Source organism: Furipterus horrens, unplaced genomic scaffold (genome assembly GCF_987537825.1).
Source record: "Furipterus horrens unplaced genomic scaffold, mFurHor1.1.pri manual_scaffold_3, whole genome shotgun sequence".
Classification (NCBI taxonomy): domain Eukaryota; kingdom Metazoa; phylum Chordata; class Mammalia; order Chiroptera; family Furipteridae; genus Furipterus; species Furipterus horrens.
This window is the reverse complement of record NW_028327173.1, coordinates 36,397,043-36,420,067: the sequence shown is the minus strand read 5'-3', so window position 1 is coordinate 36,420,067 and position 23,025 is coordinate 36,397,043. Positions and strand designations below refer to the sequence as shown.

Genomic DNA, 23,025 nt, shown 5'->3' with positions numbered 1-23,025 from the left:
GTCTGACTCAGACACCATCTTCTCCATCAACCCCAAAATTCTCCAGCTAGAAGAAATTTCTCCTACTCTCTTACAGCAACTATATCTATTCTTAGCTTTATAGGATTGGTTTTTGTTTGTTTTTTGGTGATCATATCATCACCATTCCTATTATACTAAGCTCCTAGAAGGCAGATCCTATATATCTTATATCTTTGGATGCCGAACTGTGTCACAGCTCAATAGATGTTTAGCAAACATCTATTGAGATTAGGCATAGGAAACCTAAGAAAAGCAAAAATTTACCATTTCTGCAGTAGAGATCTCCTTGGAGAACCTGATCTCCCATCAGATACTCAAATCAACAAGGAGTATCCATAGTTTCTTTAAAGTGATTCATTAGAAATGGTATGTTTAAGTGGTTCAAAATATCTAAACATATCATCAAGAGAACTATCATTTATCCAGGGCCTACTACATGACTTGCACTTTATATATATAATTATTAATCTGCAGAAGAAGTCTGCAAGTAGGAATGATATCTATTTATAAATAAAGAAATGGAAACTCAAGTTATATCATAGCTTGCTCTAGGTCACGAAGCAAGCCAGCTGGGATTGTAATTAGGACTGACTCTAAAGCAAGATCTTTCCTCTATACAATGCCCTGTTTTATGAACATGTTCCACATATCATTACACATTCACCTTAATGGAGCCGTATGCAATAAGACATTGGTCAGCCTATAGAGTAATACATTTTTTTAAAGTCTAACCTTCAAATGCCCTTCGCCTGTGAGGAATTCAGAATAACCAGCATCAGTGGCCAGCAAACCTACAAACTGCATGCTGGGCCGTTGTTGTATGAAGGCTTCAACAGCTTTATCTGTCACGTGCTTTCTCCCAGAAACATCCAGGGAGATGAGGTTAGGAAGAATGTCCTTTTGTTCTAGTAAACGAAGAGCTATGTCTGATGTAAACTGTTTATCATCTGAAATATCAAGATGATTCAGATGTTTTAGTTCTCGAACAACATCCAGTATCTGGGTAGTTGTCATTTTTAAACATTTCAAGTGGTGCATGGTTAAGGACTTGAGTCGGTCTTTGCAGGCCAGCAGAGCTGTGATGTCTGTGATTGAGGTGTTAGAAATATCCAGGCTCTCTAATCTTGGCAATGAGGCAACTTCAGCCAGGTCTTCATTGTAAAAGAGAACATTGGTGATGCTTAATGCTCGAAGGCCAGAAAGCCGGCTGAAACACCGCTCATAAGGATCTTCAAGGGAAAGAGTTAATGAGTTCAGCACCAGACACTGGAGATTTTGCTGGATCCATTTATTACTGCCAAGCCCGCTGATGATGTCTGTAATCGTGATGTCAGCATTCACACCTGTTGCATCAAGTTCCACTAACTTGTGGTGGCAGAAGGCTTTCCGAAAAGCAACAGCAGAGATCTTGGCTTTGCGAATGTACGCTCTCTTTAAGCGCATCTGGTTGCCCCTAAAAATACCTACAGTTCCGTCATTCAGGAGACCTGAAAAAAAAAAAGCAGCATTTGAACTTCAAAAAAAATCGTTAAAAGGAAAGTTAAAATTTCCAGCATACTTTACATTTCCAAAGTATTCTCATGTAACAGTACTTAGGTAAAAATATTATTATCAACAATTTATAAATGAGTGAACTGGAGCTTGGAAAAGTGGTTTTTCAAGATCACAGAGCCAGCAAGTGGCAGAATCAGGATTGTGGTAGCCATTACTGAAACTAACATCTGGTTCTCCTCGTCTCCCTGAACACATGGACAGTCACATTCCCAGTCCACTCTTGGAGTTAGGTAGCGTCATGTCCCTAGTTCTGGCCAACAGGCTGTGAGCTGAAGCACCTAAGAGCCAATGCCTTATTTTCCATGCTATCTTTTCCTGCTATGACAAATGAGGAGCCTTTAAGTTTTAGACAGTGCAGCTCTATGAGAGTGGAGTTCTCATCAGCCTAGGTCCTCAGGTGACCATGGAGAAGAACTCTCCATGGACTTGCAGCGTTTATGCACGATGAGTGAGGTATAAACCTTGTGTTATGCTACTAGATCTGGGGGTTAATTTGTTACTAATGCATTTCTAGCCTATCCTTTAAATTCACTATAACACATTATTATACAAATAAACACATATCTACATACAAATCTAGTTAGCATAAATGTCTATAGTTCATTATTAAACCACTAGCTAATATGATCTAAAATCTTATTAAAAGGATCTAGAGATTCTAGTCCCTCCCTGTCAGATGAATTCAAATAAAGTGAACACAGTAACCTCTTGAAGTCCCTAAGAGATTTAAAAAAATAAAAAATCACTCATTATACAAAAGACCAGTAAGGTCTCATATTTTTTAAAAAAAATCTATAAATGTCAACATGAGATAACAAAAATTTTTTAATTATTTGACAGCCCTGACTGGTGTGGCTCAGTTGGATGGGTGTCATCCCACAAAACAAAAGGTCACCAGTTCAATACCAGTCAGGGCACATGCCTGGCTCGTGGGTTCGGTCCTCAGTCAGGGTGCATACGTAAGGCAACCAATTGATGTTTCTCTCTCACACTGGTGTTTCTTAAACTCTCTTTCTCCCTCCATTTCCTTCTCTCTAAAAATAAATAGATAAAATCTTTAAAAAATATTTTTGACAAATATTTTAAAGGACCCATCATAAGAATGCTTAAGTGAGCAATTATAAACATGCTTGAAACAAATGAAAAATGGAAAGCCTCAGTAAAAAAAAGGACATAAAGAAGAACCAAATGGAATTTTAAAACTGAAAAGTACAATAATAGTTGGATTCAAATAGATTGAAAGGAACAGCTGAATTAGTAAACTAAAAGATAAAACAATAAAAATCACTCATATCTAAACAACAGAAAAAATAAAACACTGAAAAAAATTGAACAGAGCTATTTGTATCACTGAAGTCCCAAAAAGGGAGGATAAAGAAGGCAGGGTTGATTGAGCGTCGGCCTGTGAGCCAAGTGTCGCTGGTTCGATTCCCAGTCAGAGCACATTACTAGGTTGCACGTCAGGTCCCCAGTTGGGGGTGCGAGTGAGACGCAACCACACAGTGATGTTTCTCTCCCTCTCTTTCTCCTTTCCCCTCTCTCTAAATATAAAATAAATAAACAAATAAATTATAATAAATAAAAGAAGGCAGGGTTGAAAAAATACTTTAATAAATAACGGCTATACACGTATTAGAATGACTCAAATAAAAAATAATAGTAACGGTAATAATAACTAAGACTGGCAAGTATGTATAGAAAATGGATCAGTCACATATTGCTGGCAAGAGTGTAAAATGGCACTACCCCTCTGAAAACAGTTTGGCAACTTTCTTAAAACCTGAACATGCAACTACCATACAACCCAGAAAGAACACTCCTGGGTATTTATCCCAGTGGATGAATGGTTATACAAACTGATGTACTTCATAACATAGACTACTACTCAGAAATAAAAAGGAATGAACTGATATACTCAACAGTCTAGAGGAAGCTCCAGAATAAATTATAATGAGTCAAAAAAAAAAAAAAAAAGCCAATCATAAAAGGTTATAGACTGAACGATTATATTCATTTAACATTCTTGAAATGACAAAATTACAGAAATGGAGAACAGAAATGGTTCCCAGGGTTTACAGAGGGGAAAAGGGCAGGAGAGAAGTGATTGTGCTATAAGAGGGCAACATGAGGGGTCCTTAAGAAGATGGAAATCTTGACTATATCAATCTCAATATCCTGATTGTGATAATGTACTATGGTTTTACAAGATACTACCACTGGAGAAAGAGGATATCATCATCTATATTATTTATTACCACTCCATGTGAATCAACAACTGTCTTACAAATAAAAAGTTTAATTTTAGAAAAAAGATCATTGCAGAAAATCTAAAGGAGTGTTGACATGGAATTAAAGAAATTCCATCTGATGACTTTAATTTTCTTGCTAAGAGTAAGTCTTGGAAGTCTGAGAAGAGCAAAGAACATTTGAAACAATTATTATGAGCATAAATAATGATCAGAGAAATGCTCAAGAATTCCTTGGCAATGCTGAGGGGCCTTATTCTTATATTACTCACCTGCCTCCTTCTTATCATTCAGGTCTCAGCCTAATAATCACCACCTTGGAGAAGCTTTCTATCACCACCCAGGCTAAAGTAGACACCTTCCTTTTTTACCTTCCCTGAGAACCATGTTCTTCTCCCCTCAGAGAATCTATCACAAGTTGTAATTCTATGTTTGCTTCCTAATTATGTCTCCCACTAGACTATACATGCCATGAGAGCAACATTTATGTTGTGTTCAATATTATACACTCAACACCTAACATAGTGCCTGGCATGCAACAGGTGGTCAATAATTTTCTTCTTCTCTAGAACTTCCTTCTTATACATTTTACTTGTATTGAACCTCTTTTGCACTCACATATATGTTAAGGATCTTTTGTTAAGGATGCTTGTAAAAAAACAAAAATGGGAACAGACCCTGAGTTAAGATCAATGTTTTCCTTGTTTATGCCATAAAACAAATTTTCACATATTTTTAAATGTTAGTTTTATTTTTTACAGGTGAAACTTCAGACTCTTCAGTTAATTAAGACTGATTTTAATCTTAGTGATTATCACAGTAACTCACAAATTTTGCTCTCAAATTTTGATACTGTATACATCGTCGTCGTCGGCAGCCGTCCGTCTCAAGAGACGATGGTGTAGCTTCTTAAGAGTCCATCCGCACCGCCGAGAATGGCTGTGCAGTCCGACTCGGGAGTGACATGGTATCTGTCTCCTCCCGTGTTGAATCGACATCATGCGATGACGCTGAAGCTACAGAGCCTGGGCAGGGTAATATGGAGGGTCTGCTGTTGCCCATGCAGCAGACCCCCCCTCTCTTCGCAGCTGAAGGGTCCAAGGGAAAGACGGAGTCGATACAGCTTGGGTTCAGGTGCGCCGCAGGAGTTGCCGGTGTTGACTACAACGTCAAACCGCCTTAGGGACTCCGGCTCCGGATTTTCTGTCGGGGTTTACTCCCTTAGCCTTTCCCCTGAAGAGGTATGCCGCAAGGCAGCGGAGGTTTTTTGGAGTCAGAGTTTTCCTTCTCTGATGTACCCTGACTGGAAGATCGAACCAGCGACACTTAGCTCGCAGGCCGACGCTCAATCCACTGAGCTAAACCAGCCAGGGCCATACTGTATACATATATTTGATAAAATATATGTATATATATATGGCCTATTTGGGTCAGTCTACATTAGGTGAATTTTTCTAATAACTAAGTTTAAGTGTTTATATTTGAAAGTAATGCAATTAAAAGAGCAAAGGAATTAGAAGAAGGAGAAGGGTAGGGGGGAGGAGGAGGAAGGAGGAAGGAAAAAGGAAGACCTGTGTTTTGAGTCCAGTTTCCATTATTTATTTGTTATTTGACACTAGAAAATTAGTCCACAAGTCTAAGATTACTTATCTGTAAAATGTGAATAGTTATATCTCCGTCAAAAGGATTGCTGTAAAGATATACATAGAAATCATTTTGCAAATTGAAAGCACTACACAAATGTCATTAACTATATTTGAAAGAAATATTTCTACATCTTTCCCTTCTTTCAAACATAAAATACGGAAGGAAGAATCATCTGTCTTTTTCCATGACCAATAATTGTACTTGTTACAATGTATTTAAGCTAAATATTCCTTTGCTATCACACTGTCTACTTGGGTTGTAGTTGGCAGCCTTCAGATTATCAGTTCTTAATTTGCTGTGGTCAAAGAACAAAGATAATTAGAACTGTGTGTCAGGGTCCCCCTGGGAAAGTATCAAGACTTGGAGGCAAAGGAAATGAAGCCGGTAAGATCTGATCAGCAAACTGGGAAAGCTGGGTGCATATGTGCCTCGATGTTATAGCCAGTGGACCTTGGTGGGAATCAGGCCATGAGAAAATGCTTTATGTCCTTTGAAGCTTGATCACTTTATTGTACCAGCAGCAGAGGTTTTAACTTTAACTCAACATGAACTCACCCTCCCAATTTTATGGCCATCTGAAGTCTTTGTGTCCAACACACCCTGACCTGATAGAGATCTCAACGTTCCTTCAGTTGTTATCCCTGAACAATATCTTCTTTCTGTAATCAGCACTGTTTGACATTGATTGATGAGCTTTACATGTGTGCTATATGCCCTTATGCTTACTGCACTCAATAAAAGACCCTGGAGGAAGGCAATCCAGGCATTTGTCAGCCTTCTCTCCCCTAGCACAAGCTGCCGAGGAAGTCTTCATTTTATCTGCGACACCAGGGGATCTCTGCGGGTGGGGGGTCCCCAACAGCCTAGCGCCCAACATGGGGCCTAGGGTCTAATCTTCGGGCTTCACCCACACCGGGAGGCTATGAGCCACCGCCACAGACGGCACACCTAGACCGACGGGAATTGGTGCCTTCATGTCACAGTAAGGGACAGCGGTACCGACTTTTGGTATATCCAGCGGTGTGTCAAAGATAAGAGGAAGGTCTAAAGCCAGTTTTTCGGCTATTTTGGTTTCGTTTCTCCCTTCCCATCCTCCACCATTTTATTTCTCCCCACTTAAGAAACCCTAGCTTAGTTTAGTGGTGGAGAGGGGAATCGGGGAATTTCGAAACTGAAACTAGTCTGTCTGCCATTCTTTCAGCGCCAAAGGTAACATGGGGAACGGACTTTCTAAGGAACTGGAGATTTATTTCCGAGTAGTTCAACAATTGTTCGAACACTAGGGGTGCAAAGTAGAGGAAAAAGCTTTAATTGCACTCTTAAAATCTGTCAAGGATCATTACCCTTGGTTCCCTGATGGGGGGACGCTAGACCTAGATGTTTGGGGAAGGGTCGGGCAGAAACTGACTTGGCTCCAGGAAGATAGAACCTCCATAGGTCATCAGAATTTACTTATCTGGAGCTTAGTCCGCTGCATACTGCCGTGGCTCAGAGCACTGCAGTCTCAGAAAAACAAAGGGAAAGTAAGGAAAATAACTCAGGCTTAGAAGGCGCCTCAGCTGCGATGGGAGTAGGCGAGGGGGAGGAAGAAGGGAACATGCGGAAATTTTCAATCCCTACCAGAAGAGCCCCACGGGCCCCTCCCCCCTGGGATCCTGGAAAGCCACAATGGCTCTTGCCACCTCCACCAGCTGACACAGGTTCGCCTACTCCTGCCTCATCCCAAACCTTGACAAAAAAGGCTGTGAAAAAGTTTTTCCTATAATTGCCTAAAAACTAAGGTTCTGTTTAGTAAAATAATTATATATTGTGGTATATTACTCAAATACTCAACTAATATTCAAAAATTCATGTCTCTCAATGCTAAGAACTGAATTTTTGTCAGTCTATATTGTTATATACCTTTTATTATCACTTTAAGTAAACAGTCAAAGATCATTTCATAAAATATATTCCTTAGTTGACAAAATTTCCAGAATTTAAAATTTAGAAGACTTCCTTATAACCTTGAGGTATTTCAAAGGGCCCTTGAAATATCTCAAGGATTTATTATTTTCTTCTTAACCAAAAAGAAGATTCTAGACCAATCAGGCTTAATACATTCTGAGATACTTCGAAAGCTTTGTCAAGTAAGGAAATTCTACAGGAATCTCCAAAAGACTGCAGAGTTCTAATGTACTTTCATTGATAATTCCAATGGGGAAATAAGTCTTTAAAACAGTAACTAAATTCTAATCCCCTAAGAAGCTACTAGGTCCTGAAAACAATTAGGGTAATTAACTAGCTACAGGTTACAGAAACAGCAAGGTGCCTGCCTTTCCAATGCAGAAAAAAACAAGTGACACTTAAAACTCAGGCCGTTTTTCTTCAAACTGTGGTGGAAGCGGCAGCAGTAGCAGCTGCTCTCCCCTCTCCAGCAGCAGGAGACACACGGCTTGGCTGCCAATTGGCACCACCTCTAGGGTTGTAACAGGGAGCCCCCCACGAGTCATACAGCACTAAGTTCCCCCAAGACACAGCTGAAGCACCATCTATTGGGGGGTGGGGGTACTGGCTGCACTCCAGAAACAGCTAGAATCCCTAGCAGGCGTAGCTCTACAAAACTGGAGGGCCCCCAACCTCCTCACTGCTTCAGCAAGGGGAACATGCCTATATCTTAAAGAAGAGTGTTTTCTTTACATGTGGACAGAATTATGTCCATTTTAGACATTCTCTTCAGTGGGGAAGAAAGAGGAATAATCAGATGGGCTGCTATAAGGGTGTGGAAAAGAGGCATCCTCCCCGTTGGGGAGATGTCCTGGCTGAACAAAAGTTTCCAAATACAGATCCTAAATGGGATAATAACAGGCCAGAGGATAGGACTCAGATAAAAGACTTTAGAAGTCTTGTTATGAGAGGAATCTAGTCCATGCCCTGAGCACAGAATGTCTCCAAGGCATTCGAGATACAGCAAAGAGATGAAACTCCTTCAGCATTCCTACAGAAGTTCAGGGACCAGATAAGAAAGTATTCTAGTCTAAATCCAGAGAATGCTGTAGGGCAGGGACTCTTAAAAGGTCACCTTTGTAAAAAAAAAGTCTGCGAAATATTTATAAGAAATTGCAAAAGGTAAATGAATGGGCCAAATAAATCAATTGAAAAACTCCTCAGAGAAGCTCAAAAACAATTAGCTAATACCTTTGCTCATTTACAGCAATCTATAGTCCAGGCAGGCTTACAAATAGCTCCTGAAAAAGTACAATAGGAGCCTTGGAAATATTTGGGATATGTTCTTTCCAACAGAGCTACTTGACCTCAAGTGCTCCAAATTAATCCTCCAAAACCTTTAACTCTCAATAATCTCCAACAATTGTTGGGCGTTGTTAACTGGCTACTACCTAGCCTTGGTATTACTACCCACCGATTAGCTTACCCATCTTTTTAATATTTTAAAGGGAGATTCTGATCTTACTTCACCATGAGTCCTTCCACCTCAGGCTTTAGAAGAATTAAATCTTGTTAACCAACATATCAGTAATCAGCAACTGGAAAGAATCAACCTTCAATATCCTATTATACTTTTCTGTTTCCCAACCCTCAGTACTACCACGGGATTAATTGGCAAGCTACAGCTGCACTTCAGCATGATTGAGCGGCTGTTTCTCTCTCATCAGCCTCAACGTACTATTACCACTTACGTAACAGCACTTTGCCGTCTGATTATAAAGGGCCGTGAGAAAACTCAACAACTTTTCAGCCATGACACAACTGTCATCCATGTTCCTCTTATGCAGCTTTATTCACAACAGTTGTTTAGTCAGCCTTTAGGATTCCAATGTGCTAGAGCAGATTACATAGGAAAAAGTGAATTTAATCTTCCCTCTGATAAGCTTTGGCAAAATATTCCAAAGCTAAATATACACTTAAAAGATAAAAGATAAACTGAGTCAGACACCTGTATCTGGAGCAAAAACAGTATTTGTAGGTGGGTCAGGAAAATCAGGTAAAGCTGCCATTACCTGGCAGGAAGGTGAGGAATGAAAACATGTTACCCGTGGACACTCAACCATGCAGCAAGCAGAGCTCACTGGAGCCATTATGGTCTTGTGGCAGTGGCCCCGTGAACCTTTTAATTTAGTTTGTGACTCTGGTTATACAGTATATACAGTCCTTCATCTAGACCAGGGCCTAATTAAGGAATCCCTTAATTCTCAAAATAAAAACTGATAATGAGCCAGACTATAGCCTGTTGCACCCAAGACTTTTTACAAAGATGGGACATCAAACATAAAACAGGAATCCATTATAACGCAATGGGCCAAGCTATAGCTGAATGGGCCCACCACATCTTTAAAAACCTTCTTAAAAACCAAAAAAGGGGTACTATGGAGTCCTCCCCTAAGAACCTAATTATAATAGCAATCTACACTTATAATTTTTTCAATTTTGATGATTCCCTCACCTTAGGCATGGAAAGGCATTTCTGCCGCCATGGGCCAGAAGACAGAGAACCTCCTCGCCCCTTAGTATTATACCTGGACCCTCAAGAAGGGAAATGGGAAGAGGCGGTTGATTTATTATTTGGAGGAGAGGGCATGCTTGTGTTTACAGGTCCCCTGTGGCTGCCGGCAAAATGGGTGAAACCATATCATGGCGAAGCAACACCTCCGTTCTGGTGGGAACCCCCTGCTGGGCCAACAGCCAGAGAGATCGAGGAAGTGAGCAGGATCCATTTACGCCAACTGCCCACCAGGCAAAATATCACCCAACCACACCAGCCCCTGGCACAGCAATTTGTGGCATGTTGGCCTCCCGTTTATTGAACACCTTAGAGGTTCCACTCATTTTGAAAGCATTTCATTTTGTCCTATACTGTTAATGTTACTAATACTCCTGGATGACTATTTATACTTCTCATCCATATCTTTTATTGACCACTCCCGGGCTGCCTCAGCTAACCTATAACAATGGGTCTAGACTATAATCTTACTCTTTCCACAGGTTCCATCTATGCCTTACTTGCAGTAATGTTACCCAGCTTAATCTAACCAGTTTTTGTAATTTGAAGGCAGACCGAGTTATGGCTACCAGCTAACGTCACCAGGGAATGGGGGGACCCAGAAAGACTAGCAGGCATTAACCATGTCCTTTCCCAAGTGAGAGTAAAACGCTTATTAGGAATTCTTACTGCTTGTATCGTATCAGCTACTGTGTTGCCACGGCTGCTACTGCTGCCACAGGGCTAGTTCAGACTACTCAGGCTGTTGATGTATTATTAACCGACACCACTCAGGAGATGATCCAACAGAGCCGTATTGATCAGGAAATTCTAGCCTGACTCTCAGCCACGGAATCAGCTGTACTGTGGCTGCAGGGAATGACAGGATGCCCTGGTCACCAGACAGCAGCTCACCTGTGACCCAGGGTTCTCAAAACTCTGTGTTACTCCACTGAAATGGAACCCCAGCCAGCATTCTTGGGCAGCCATACAGCATCATCTTCGAGGGGCCTTTTCTACCAACCTTAAAGGCCAAACCAATCAGCTGCAGCTTGAACTCCATCAACGACTCCTCAACATTAAACAATTTACCGAACAGAAGGTGTTTCAAACCTTGAGTGAAAACTTGCAGTGGCTTAACCCTAAGAACTGGTTTCAAGGACTAAATTTACGCATATGGGTTTTAGGGGCAGCTGGATGTTTATTGATCATTATGCTGCTCTGTGTACTTAGATGTATCTGCAAATTGTTCCTGCGGGACTGCTTTCACAAGAAACAGGTGGCAGGCTTTACTGGTTTAACCACTGTCACAGTGATATCAAACAAAACAGGGGGAGATGTCGGGGTCCCCCTGGGAAAGTATCAAGACTTGGAGCCCAGTGCAGGCCAGGCAAAGGAAACGAAGCCTGTAAGACCTGACTAGAAAACTGGGAAAGCTGTGCACATATGTGCCTTGATACTATAGCCAATGGGTCCCAGTGGGAATCGAGCCATGAGAAAATGCTTTATGTCCTGTGAAGCTTTCCCTGCTCTTGTACCTCACTCAATCAGTTATTGTACCAGCAGCAGAGGTTTTAACTTTAACTCAACATGAACTCACCCTCCCGATTTTATGGCCATCTGAAGTCTTTGTGTCCACCACACTCTGACCTGAGGGAGATCTCAATATTCCTTCAACTGTTATCCCTGAATGATATCTTCTTTCTGTAATCAGCACTGTTTGACATTGATTGATGAGCTTTACGTGCATGCTAAATGCCCTTAATAACAGGGCATAAAATAAAAGACCTTGGAGGAAGGCAACCGAGGCATTTGTCTCTCAGACACTTGCTGGCCTTCTCCTCCCATAGCACAAGCTGTCTGGGAAGTCTTCATTTTATCTGCGACACCAGGGGATCTCTGCGGGTTGGGGGTCCCCAACAATTATCTATATTTAAGAATCAATATTCTAAATGAGGGTTCCTCAAGGAGTTTTTTCAAAGAGTAAAATACAGAAGTCAATGTAAGGATTTTGCCCAAAGCATATTTTTTTATTTCTTTCTGGTTTAGTTTATAGACAACTGAGGTGACCAATAATGTAACCTCCAGATAAGTAGGGTATTGGGGTACAAACCCTCAATCTTTTAGTAAGTCTATGTGGCTATACAAGGATATAATCCATGTTTCAAAAGGTTTCAATTTAATCTCAAACCTGAATATGTCAAGGTGTATCAATTTAGGTTAGGTAGGCAGTATAACACAGACACATTATCATTAGATGGCAACATTCTTATTCTGATTCCTAGCTCTTATATGCACATTTCCTGGAAAATGTTGAGCACTGAGACACAGATAGAATGAGCAAAGATTACAGTAAGAGAATTATAGATCCCAATAAATAAAATTGTAACATCCGGTTTATTTTAATAGACAATTACCCATAGAATTAATCCTTTGAATTGGGTAAATAAGTAACACATTTTAAGTGTAAATAATAAGTATTTTCTAAAATCGTGATGCTATTAGAAAAATATATTATTAATTTTAAAAGAACTCATGGAACTTTCCCCCAATTTATTATGATAATTTTTAAACAAACAGAAAAATTTATGGAACTTTTTAAAATTGTGACAAGAATTGGCAATATGTTATATATATATTTTTAGTACTAATTAATTTTTTAACAAGGTTACTTTATTTAATTTAATTTTAATTTTATTTTATTTATCTGTTTTTAGAGAGAGGGGAAAGGAGAAAGAGAGGGAGAGAAACATCACTGTGCGGTTGCCTCTCATGCACCCCCAACTGGGGACCTGACGTGCAACCTAGTCATGTGCCCTGACTGGGAATCAAACCAGCGACACTTGGTTTGCAGGCCAACGCTCAATCCACTGAGCCACAGCAGCCAGGGCTAATACGTTATATATTTTTTAATATATGTTTATTGATTTAAGAGAGAGAGAGAAATGTCTATTTGAGAGAGAAACATTGCCCTAATCAGGAATCAGACCTGCAACCTAGGAATGCACCCTGACCAGGAATCAAACCCACAACCTTTTGGTACACCAGACGATGTTCCAACCGAGCCACATCTGCCAGAGTGGCAATAGGTTCTTTTGCACGTTATCACTAGTATCTACTCTTGCTTATTTGAAAGTGAATATGATTTTTTTAAAATTTATTTTATTTTTATCTTCACCCGAGGACATTTTTTCATTGTTTTTAGAGAGAAAGAGAAACATCAATGTGAGAGAGAAGCTCTATTGACTGGTTGCCTTCCATATGTGCCCAGATCAGGGATAATATGCACCCAGACTAAGGATCATATCCACAACCTGGGTATGTGCCCTGACCAAGAATCGAACCGGCAACACTTCAGTTATAGGACAACACTCCAACCAACCAAGCCAGTGTGTTTTTTTATGATTTTTACGAAGAGATTAAGTAATTCAGAACACTTTTGGGTGAATAACACAGGTAATCACATAGGAGTAACACAAATGGGGGCAGCAAGTTATTTCTCTGACCCTTAGTTTTCTCATCTGAAGGCAGCTTGAAAAGAAGTAGAAAATACATTTTGATCAAGCATATAGCCTCTCCAAGACACTAGTCTTGAGAACAATTATTTGGTTGGAATGACTTAAAAACTGTTATACTTCCATTATTTTATCCATTTAAAGCATTTGCCACAGTACTTTATTATAAAATAATAAGCATTCAATACATGTTAGTGGCTATCATTAGCTATCAGTAGTTATATTTCAAAAGAAATTTGGCAAAGTTAAAACTTTAGTTAATTTTACTCTTGATTTACCAGACTAGTTATATGTATCAATTTAAATATATAAATTTTATTTACTGATTTTAGAAAGAGAAAGAGGAAGACACAGAGAGAGAAACATTGATTTGTTGTTCTACTTATTTATGCATTCATTGGTTGACTCTTGTATGTGCCCTGACCAGACTGCACCCACAAGGCATATGGGAATGACGCTCTCACCAATTGAACTACCCGTCCAGGGCCTATATTTATTATTTTTTTGTTTTTGTTTTTTTCAGGGCCTATATTTAAACTGAATATGTTCATATAAAATGAAATTGAATATGTTAAGCATAATCATTAAATTGAGACTAGAAAGAAATGTTAGCACTGGCATAATCTCTTTTTAAAAGATTTTTTATTTATATTTTAGAGAGAGGGGAAGAGAGGGAGAAAGAGGAAGAAAAACATCAATGTGTGAGAGAAACATGGGTGGTTGCCTCTCCTACGCCTCCAAATGGGGACCAGGCCTACAACCCATGCATATGCCCTGACTGGGAATCAAATTGGCAACCTTTCAGTTCCCAGGTCAGTGCTCAATCCACTGAGCCACACCAGCCAGGGCAGTAGTCTAATTCTTTACTAACCTATTCCAAAATGACTTAATTACAGCTTTATTTCTCCTACCCTTCCTTGGAGTGCATTATCTACATTTATGCTTTAAATATATATACATACCATTATCTGCCATCTAGGAGCAGGGCAGACTTGGAGTCAGACATACTTGTATTTAAACCAGGAGTCCACTATTTACTAGCAATGTAACCCTTAACAAGTTACTTCTCTGAACCTCAGTTTCCTTATCTGTATATAAGTGGGATAATAATAGCTTCCTTAGTTTTTTGAGAAAATTCAAGGAAAACATATAAAATGCCTGGAATGTAACAGGCGATCAATAAATGATATTAGTATTGCCATATTTTCATTCCACTTTATGGTGGTGGACAAATTATATTTCCTATGTAAGAGTTTATAAACCCTATCTATAAAGGTGTTATAATCTCTTTCAACTTAAAACTTAAACAGAAAACCCTTAATATACACAACCAGAATTTCAGATGAGACTTTCCCAATTTATTTTTAGAATTCTTTTTGAAAACAAACATACTAAATTAGCTATGATTTCCCATTTCAAAAGTCAAAAACATAAACTATTTTTGCTATAATAGTATTTATTGATTTTCCTGCTGCCAAAAAAAGATGTAAGGTATTTTTTACACCAGCAGACTTCTAAATGGAATTTTGAAAGTTAGAGAAGTTATTTTTGCAATGAGAATGGCTTCTCAAAGAAAAAAAATTAAAAAGAAGAATGAGAAAGTAATTTGCTCACTAGCTGGGTGGCTCAGTTGGTTAGAGCATTATCCTGTACACCAAAAGACTGCAGGTTCGATCCCCCACAGAGCACATACCTAGATTGATGGTTTGATCCCCAGTCAGGTGCGTATTGGTGAGAAACTAATAGATGTTTCTCTCTCATTCTCTCTAAAATCAACAAAAATATCCTTGAGTGATGATTTTTTTTAAAAAGTAATTTTTCCAGATTAGAAAAAAAAAAATGCTTATTCTAAAATACACAAAAGTGGCAGGGGAGGCAAAACAAAATAAATATCTTTTTCTGGAATCAGGCTCATCTGGTGTTTTCTGTTATTTCTAAGAAAATAATTAAATGACCACAGTAGCACTTTAAAATCCAATGTCAATTAACAGCATAAATTTTTGTTTCCTCTGTTTATATTATTTTTTACCATGAAAGGCCATGGTCTGAAGCAGTCGATCAGCCACTTCCTGTGGGAATACTCCAGGTTCTTGCAAACACAATGTTCCATCTTGTCTTGCTGAACAAAACTTCTCAAGGTGTGTAGTCAGGAAATTCAAACAGATATCAAGTAAGGAATAGGGAGATGCCTCCTCCTTGGAGCCCAAGAAGAAACATAAAGGGAACACAAAAGCCAACAAGTTAGTTTCCAGAAAAGTAGAGAACAAAATGTTGATTTCCACATTGAACAAGTATTTTTACTCAATGCGTACCATATGCTAGATACTGTGATAGGCATTACAACATGTGATCCATGTTTTCAAGAAGTAGGCAAAGAGAAACATTTAAACAACTATTTACATAAAGTCTATTAAATACTATAATAGAGGGTATATATTGGATAGTATGTAAGAATATAGCAAAGTACCCTAGTACGTCAAGGATGGTCAGGAAAGACCTCAGAGATCACAGTAGATTAATCTTCCTAAATTACCACCCATGACCTACCCCTTGCAAGAACCTGACCAAAACCACACCCCCCACAAAAAAACTTAGATTGTTAGATTGACGCTTGAGTTTGAAAATCTAGCCTCAATTTACTTTCCAACTTGATTTCCCACAAAATCCACATCTCAATCTACAGTTCAAATATAATAAATTTATTTGGGTAAAAAAAAAAATTGCTATAGGTATTAGCATGCCCAAAAAATAAAAAATTAACCTGGCCCTGGCCAGGTAGCTCCGTTGGTTAGAACATCATCCCAATACTCTAAGGTTGCAGGATCAATCCTTGGTCAGGGCACATACAAGAATTAACCAGTGAATGCATAAATGAGTGGAACAACAAACTCATGTTTCTCTCTCTCTCTCACCAAAATCAATTAAAAAAAAAGAAAAAAGTGAACCCAGTTATTCCAGTTTGAGAAATAAAGACCTAATCAAATAAGCACAAAAATTTAAGTGTAAGGTTTTTAATTACACAAATAAATACTCCAAATGTCCCCTACAACAGTAATATAATTGTAATATAATTATGGCAGCTACCAACCATTAAGTTCTTTCAATATGACTGTGTTGAGTGTTTTACATGAGCTATCTATTATTTTACTTATTCCTCATCCCAATTTTACGAAGTCAAGGTATAGGCCTAGGAGAAATGGAAACATGTCACATAAAAACTTTTACATGAATGTTTATAGAAGCATTATTTGTGATAGCTAAAAAGTAGAAACCCAAATGTCTATCAATTGATAAATGGATGAACAAAATATAGTATAGCTATACAATGGAGTGTTATTCATTAAAAAAAAAAAAAAAGGAATCCCAACACATCATATAATATGGATGGACCTTAAAAACATTATGCCAAGTGAAAGATGCCAGTCACAAAAGACTACATATTGTGTGATCTATATGAAATGTCCAAAATAGGCAAATCTATAGAAAGTACATTAGTGGGCCCTGGCTGGTGTAGCTCAATAGATTGAGCACTGGCCTGCAAACCTAAAGGTCACCAGTTCAATTCTCAGTCAGGGCGCATGCCTGGGTTGTTGCTAAGGTCCCGAGTTGGGAGCCTGTGAGAGGCAACTGATCGACGTTTCTCCCCTTCTCTTTCTCCTTCCCTTACCCTCTCTCTAAAAATAAATAAAATATTTTTTTAAAAAGTATATTAGTGTATGCCTAGGGCTGGGGGAAAGGAGGGTTGGAGGAAAATGGAAAATGAATACTAATGAGTACATGGCTTCTTTGGGGGGAATTATATGGTATGGGAATTATATCTCAATAAGACTGTCATAAAAAGTTTATAAAACTGTAAAAATAAGACAGAAATAAATACATCAAAATGTTAATACTAGTTAACTCTGCGTAATGTGCTATCAGTTTTCTTCTATGAATAAATCAAACTTTCTATACAATATGTTATTTCTATAATCAAAAAGTTATTAAAATATTTATGGTATCTTACAGTTTATAAAGTACTTTCACACTGATATATTTAATATTGTAATGACTCAATAAAGTGGGTAACAAAGACATTATTTTATAGATGAGAAAGGCTTCATAAAACTTAAACGGTTGGCCCCATTGTGGTAAAGACTGTTAGCTGTTTACTCTTAATTCTGTTCTTCTCTTAGTCCACATGAATAAAACCTTTTATTTTTACCCAGCACAAAACCACTTGTAATAAAGACTATATACTTCAGTCTCCTCTGCAGCTAAAATGTAGCTGAGACAAAGTAAAACAAGTTCAGAGGAAATTAGTAAATTCAACTTCTGCCTCATAGAACTTTGCCTATTCTTATTTCCTGAGTTGTAACAATGAATTCCTTTTGCTTTTTCTACTCTTTAGTGTACCATGTTCCTAAATGTTTAAAACTTATTACTCAGAAGAAACAAGCTGCTCTTTTACCTCAAATTTCATCTAAATTTCAAAGTAATATACTTATTTCACGGAAGAGAAAATAAATAAAAGTTGGATAACTGTCAGGGGGAAGATGTAAAACCTTCTGGTTTTTAGAAGTCATTTTTGCAGAACAAAACCAGGCAGTAATATATGAACACTTAGGATATTTAATTAGTCATTCTAAAAATTTCTTTTCCAATTGTTAAAATACATTCAGCAAGGAACAAAGGTAGGTTTTAGGACCGCATAAACTTTTCCTTTTCAAAGAAACTCTCCCTTATCTCTATGTTAATTCCTATTAGCAAGCATAAGACTTTTCTTCTGTTGGGAAGTTCATCTACCTAATAGTTAATAACCTGGTCTTTGAAGCTAGAGTGTAAATCCAGACTTTGCTTGCTAAATGTGTGACAGTATACAAATTCCGTAACCTCAATTTTCTCGTCTTATAATACAGATAATAGTAATACCTACCTCATAAAGTTGTTTTGAGGATTAAATGAGATAAAACAGGAAACACAGCTTGTATGGGAAGAGCCAAGATTCAAACCAGAAAACGTGGCTCCAGAGTTTTTGTCCTACCCATTGCAAAATACTATTTTCAACTTTACCAATTTCAAATATATTATTATATCACCTGATACTCAAAGCAGGTGTGTGAGGTGAGCAAGGATAATGATCCCCATTTAAAGATTAAAAAATAGGAAGGTTATATATCAATCAAGTGACAGAACTAGAACTGTACAGTATTTAGGTTATCTGAGATCTACTCTAAAACCTATATTGACATCTGTGATTTCTCAAGTCCCGAGTAATCTATGCTAGCCCAGAAGTATTGAGAGATCAGTGTTCCCACTTCATTTTTAAACAAATAGCAGCAGCACAGAAAGACTAACAAAAGGAAAGGATAAAGCAAAAGCTGGAATTTGGTGTCTGAAGAATTCATCTCCTAGAAATTCCTGCCCAGAGACTTTTCCCTTCACCAATTAGGAACACCCTAGGCAGAGTAAAAACAAAGTTCCTAGTAAGAAAACAAAAGAGAGAGGAGGTCAAGCCTGACTTCATTAGGATCATGAAGTAATCCACACAGGTCAAAGACTAAACCATTTCTAGGAAGAACAAACAAGAAACTTCTTAGTTCATCAAAATGAAGCTTCTACTCAATCTGACCCAACACACAGCTCTTATCCTATGCTCTCCTTCTAAAAAATCTCAAAAGTACCATGTCATCTATAACCAGTTTTTTTTCTTAAGAACATTTTATTGATTATGCTATTACAGTTGTCCCAATTTCTTTTCCCTTTGCTCCCCTCAACCCAGTATGCCCCTTCCCTCCAGCAATCCCACTCCCCTCAGTTCATGTCCATGGATCATGCATACCGGTATAAATTCTTTAGCTTCACCCTTTCCTATACTATTCTTACCTTCCTCCTTTCTATTTTGTACCAACCAATTATGCTTCTTAGTCCCTGCACCATTTCCCCATTTCTCCTCTTCTCCCTCCCAGCTGATAACCCTCCAAATGATCCCCATACCTATGATTCTATTCCTGTTCTGGTTGTTTGCTTAGTTTTTATTTTTTTTAGATTCAGTTGTTGATAGTTGTGAGTTTCTTGTAATTTTAATGTTCATAGTTTTGATCCTCTGTTTCTTAAATAAGTCCCATTAACATTTCATATAATAATGGCTTAGTGGTGATGAACTCCTTTAGCTTTATCTTCTGTGGGAAGCACTTCATCTGCCCTTCCATTCTAAATGATAGCTTTGCTGGATAGAGTAATCTTGGTTGTAGGTCCTTGCTTTTCATCACATTGAATACTTCTTGCCAGCCCCTTCTTGCTTGAAAAGTTTCTTTTGAGAGAAACCAGTTGATAGTCTTATAGGCACCCCTTTGTACCTCTCTTCTTTTCTCTTGCTGCTTTTAGGGTTCTCTCTTTATCTTTAACCTTTGGCCTTTTAATTATGATTGTCTTGGTGTGGTTCTCTTTGGATCTAGCTTGTTTGGGACTCTTCTGTGCTTCCTGGACTCGTATGTCTATTTCCTTCACAAAATTAGGGAAGTTTTCCTTCATTATTTTTTCACATAAGTTTTCAATTTCTTGCTTTTCCTCTTCTCCTTCTGGCATCCCTATGATTCAGATGTTGGCACGTTTAAAGTTGTCCCAGAGGTTCCTAAGTCTCCCTTACTTTTTTTCAATTCTTGTTGCTTCATTCTGTACCTAGCTGTTTATTTCTTATGTTCCAAATCATTGATTTGAACCCCAGTTTCTTTCCCTTCACCATTGGTTCCATTTGGATTTTCCTTCGTTTCACTTAGCCTAGCCTTCCCTTCTTCCCTTCTGCATTTGCCGTATTCAAGCAAGGCTGTCAGGTCTGTGAGCATCTTTATCACCAGTATTTTGAACTCTGTGTCTGTTAGGTTAGCAGTCTCCTCATCTGTTAGGTTGGCTGTCTCCTCATCGCTTAGTTCTCCCACTGCAACCCTGACCTGTTCCCTCTCTGGGGCTATGCCATACTCTGTCTCCTCAACTTGACAGGCTGTGTTTGTTTTCCTTTATCTTAGGTAGAGCTCTCAAACCTGTTACATTGTAAGGGGTGGAGCCTTAGGTATTCATCAGTACAGGGCAACCATTTCACCTGAGAGGAAACAATGCCACTTGCTCAGCACTCGCCCCTTCTCCAGGCACTTCTCCCACTTCCCTATGGGACTGGCGCCTCTCTAGCTGTTGTCCTGGTTGTGGTTCCCAGAGTGGGTGGGTTTGCAGATGTTCTAGGACCATGGGGCCCTTTAAGTAAATAGATGCTGCTGAGAGACCCAGCAGTTTCTTCCTCCGCCCCAACTCCCACTAGTTACACAGTTAGAAGCAATGAGGCTTAATTATCCCCAGCGCTAGAATCATGAGCTGGTGGTCTGATCTGGTGCTGGAAGCGCTCCCCAGGTGTCCCTCCCTACTTTTCTTAATGTGTGATTTGATTGTGCTTTCCACAGGCCAGCCACAACTGCTGTCATCGCTGCTGCCACTGCCGCCGCCGCCGCCACTGCCTCCACACCGCATCCTCTCCACCCTGGATCCACCCCTCCTACCTGTCTGGGTGAGTATTTCTTCTTTATATCTTTGTTTGTTGGACTTCCATACAGCTCGATTTTCTGTAACTTCTGGTTGTCTCCAGTTTTGAGGTAGTTGTATTCCTTCTCAGTTGTGCAGGGAGACGCAGCGTGTCTACCTATGACACCATCTTGGCTGGAAGTCTATAACCACAGTTCTAATGCTGGGAATACATACAAGGAATTCCCAGCAGAATTGTGACAAGGGGCTAAAGCTACAAAAATGAACCTGGTACATCTTAGAATCTCAAACATACTAACATTATTTGAAAGGATGAGAGTATGGGAGGACTGGAGAAGAGGGAATTAAATTATGTAACCAGTAAATAACTTAAAATATTTTTGTTTGAAACAAATGTTATATAGAAGGCAAACCCTACATGAGTTTTAAGATAAAACGTAAGATTACCAAGAAATGCCTGTTTGTAACACTGGTTGCAAGTAATTCCCTTCCCTATACCACAGCAAATTTGCTTTCTTTTGCTGTTAGAAGGTGAAAATCAGGGACCTAAAGAATAAGTGTAAACACTTTAGCAAGGTATTCAAAATGTTTTGCTAATTGGCTCCAATCTTCCTTTCTAGCCTCCTTTTCCACCTTCTCCCTCCAAACGTGCTACCTACCAGATACACTAAACTAAGTGTTTCTTAATGTAGCCTACTTCCCTAAGCACTATAACAGGCATTTTCATACCTCTTAAGCTTTTTTTCAATTAGTTCTTTCATACAGCAAAATCACACACATCCTTCAAAATTCAGTCAAACCTCACTAGCTCTGCAATGACCTTCCTAATTTCCAAGGCAGAATTAATTGTACTCTCAGCACCTGAGAAATTAAACTGCACCATTAACAATAGCTATTATGTACTGAATGACAGCTGTGTGATGGCAGGCACTAATCCAGCCAATTTATACATACAGTTGACCCTTGAACAACATGGGTTTGAACTGCACAGGCCCACTTATACAGATTCTTTAAAATAAATACTGTAAATGTATTTTTCCTATAATTTTCTTAATAACATTCCTTTCTCTATCTTATTTCATTGTAAGAATACAGTATATAATATAACATAAAATAAGTGTTAACTGACTTTATTTTATTGGTAAGGCTTCCAGTCAACAGTAGGCACTTAGTAGTTAAGTCTTTAGGGAGTCAAAAGTTATACATGGATTTCCAACTGCATGAGAGGTTGCCACCCCTAACCCCCATGTTGTTCAATGGTGAACTTGCAGTCTTCAAAACAACGTTGTTTTGAACAAAGGAGGTAAACTGAGGCTCAGAAGGATTAATTTACATACCAAAGATAAAAACAGCCAGCAGATAGTAGAGCAAGAAAAAAAGTTACAACTGCTATCTTTTATGAAACACTATGTCTCAGGTCTTGGTTCAGAGCTTTTTAGAAACATGAGTTCTTTCAATTTCTACACCTTGTGAGTTAAGAACTGTTTCAATATTCATTTTAAAGACAAAAAAGCAGGTTTAGGTTAAATATCTTCCCCATACTCGCATGGCCAACTTGTTGCTAACCTAGGACTCCAACTCAAGAATGAGGCCAAAATCTATATTTTTTAAGCCTTAACCACTATACCATGTCATAATCATAATTATTAAGCTCATACTTTTTGTTAATATATGCTATGTTCTATATACTATAAACTATGCTAAGTTAAAGTATCAGTGTGCCTATTCTACAAAGATAAGAACACTGAAGCTTTGAGGGGCTAAGTAATTTGCCAAAGAATGATACAGTTAATAAATGATAGAGTCAGAGCCTGGCTGCTGTGGCTCAGTGGATTGAGCGTCGGCCTGCAAACCAAGTGTCACTGGTTTAATTCCCAGTCAAGGCACATGACTAGGTTCCACACCAGGTCCCCAGTTGGGGGTGCGTGAGAGGCAACCGCAGTGATGTTTCTCTCCCTCTCTTTCTCCTTTCCCCTCTCTCTAAAACCGTCGTCGTCGGCAGCCGTCTGTCTCGAGAGACGATGGTGTAGCTTCTTAAGAGTCTATCTGCACCGCC

General features: G+C 38.8%; 1 protein-coding gene across 1 annotated transcript in view; it reads right to left on the bottom strand.

The window, feature by feature from the left end:
- The window catches only part of ZYG11B (zyg-11 family member B, cell cycle regulator), a 92,811-nt gene that overhangs the window by 50,947 nt on the left and 18,839 nt on the right, over positions 1-23,025 (bottom strand). The window contains exons 2-3 of the mRNA XM_090269473.1: positions 15,490-15,655; positions 754-1,508 (exon numbers count right to left, since the gene is read on the bottom strand). Coding sequence (XP_090125599.1) covers positions 754-1,508; positions 15,490-15,655 — 921 coding nt within the window. The remainder of the gene's footprint in view (positions 1-753; positions 1,509-15,489; positions 15,656-23,025) is intronic.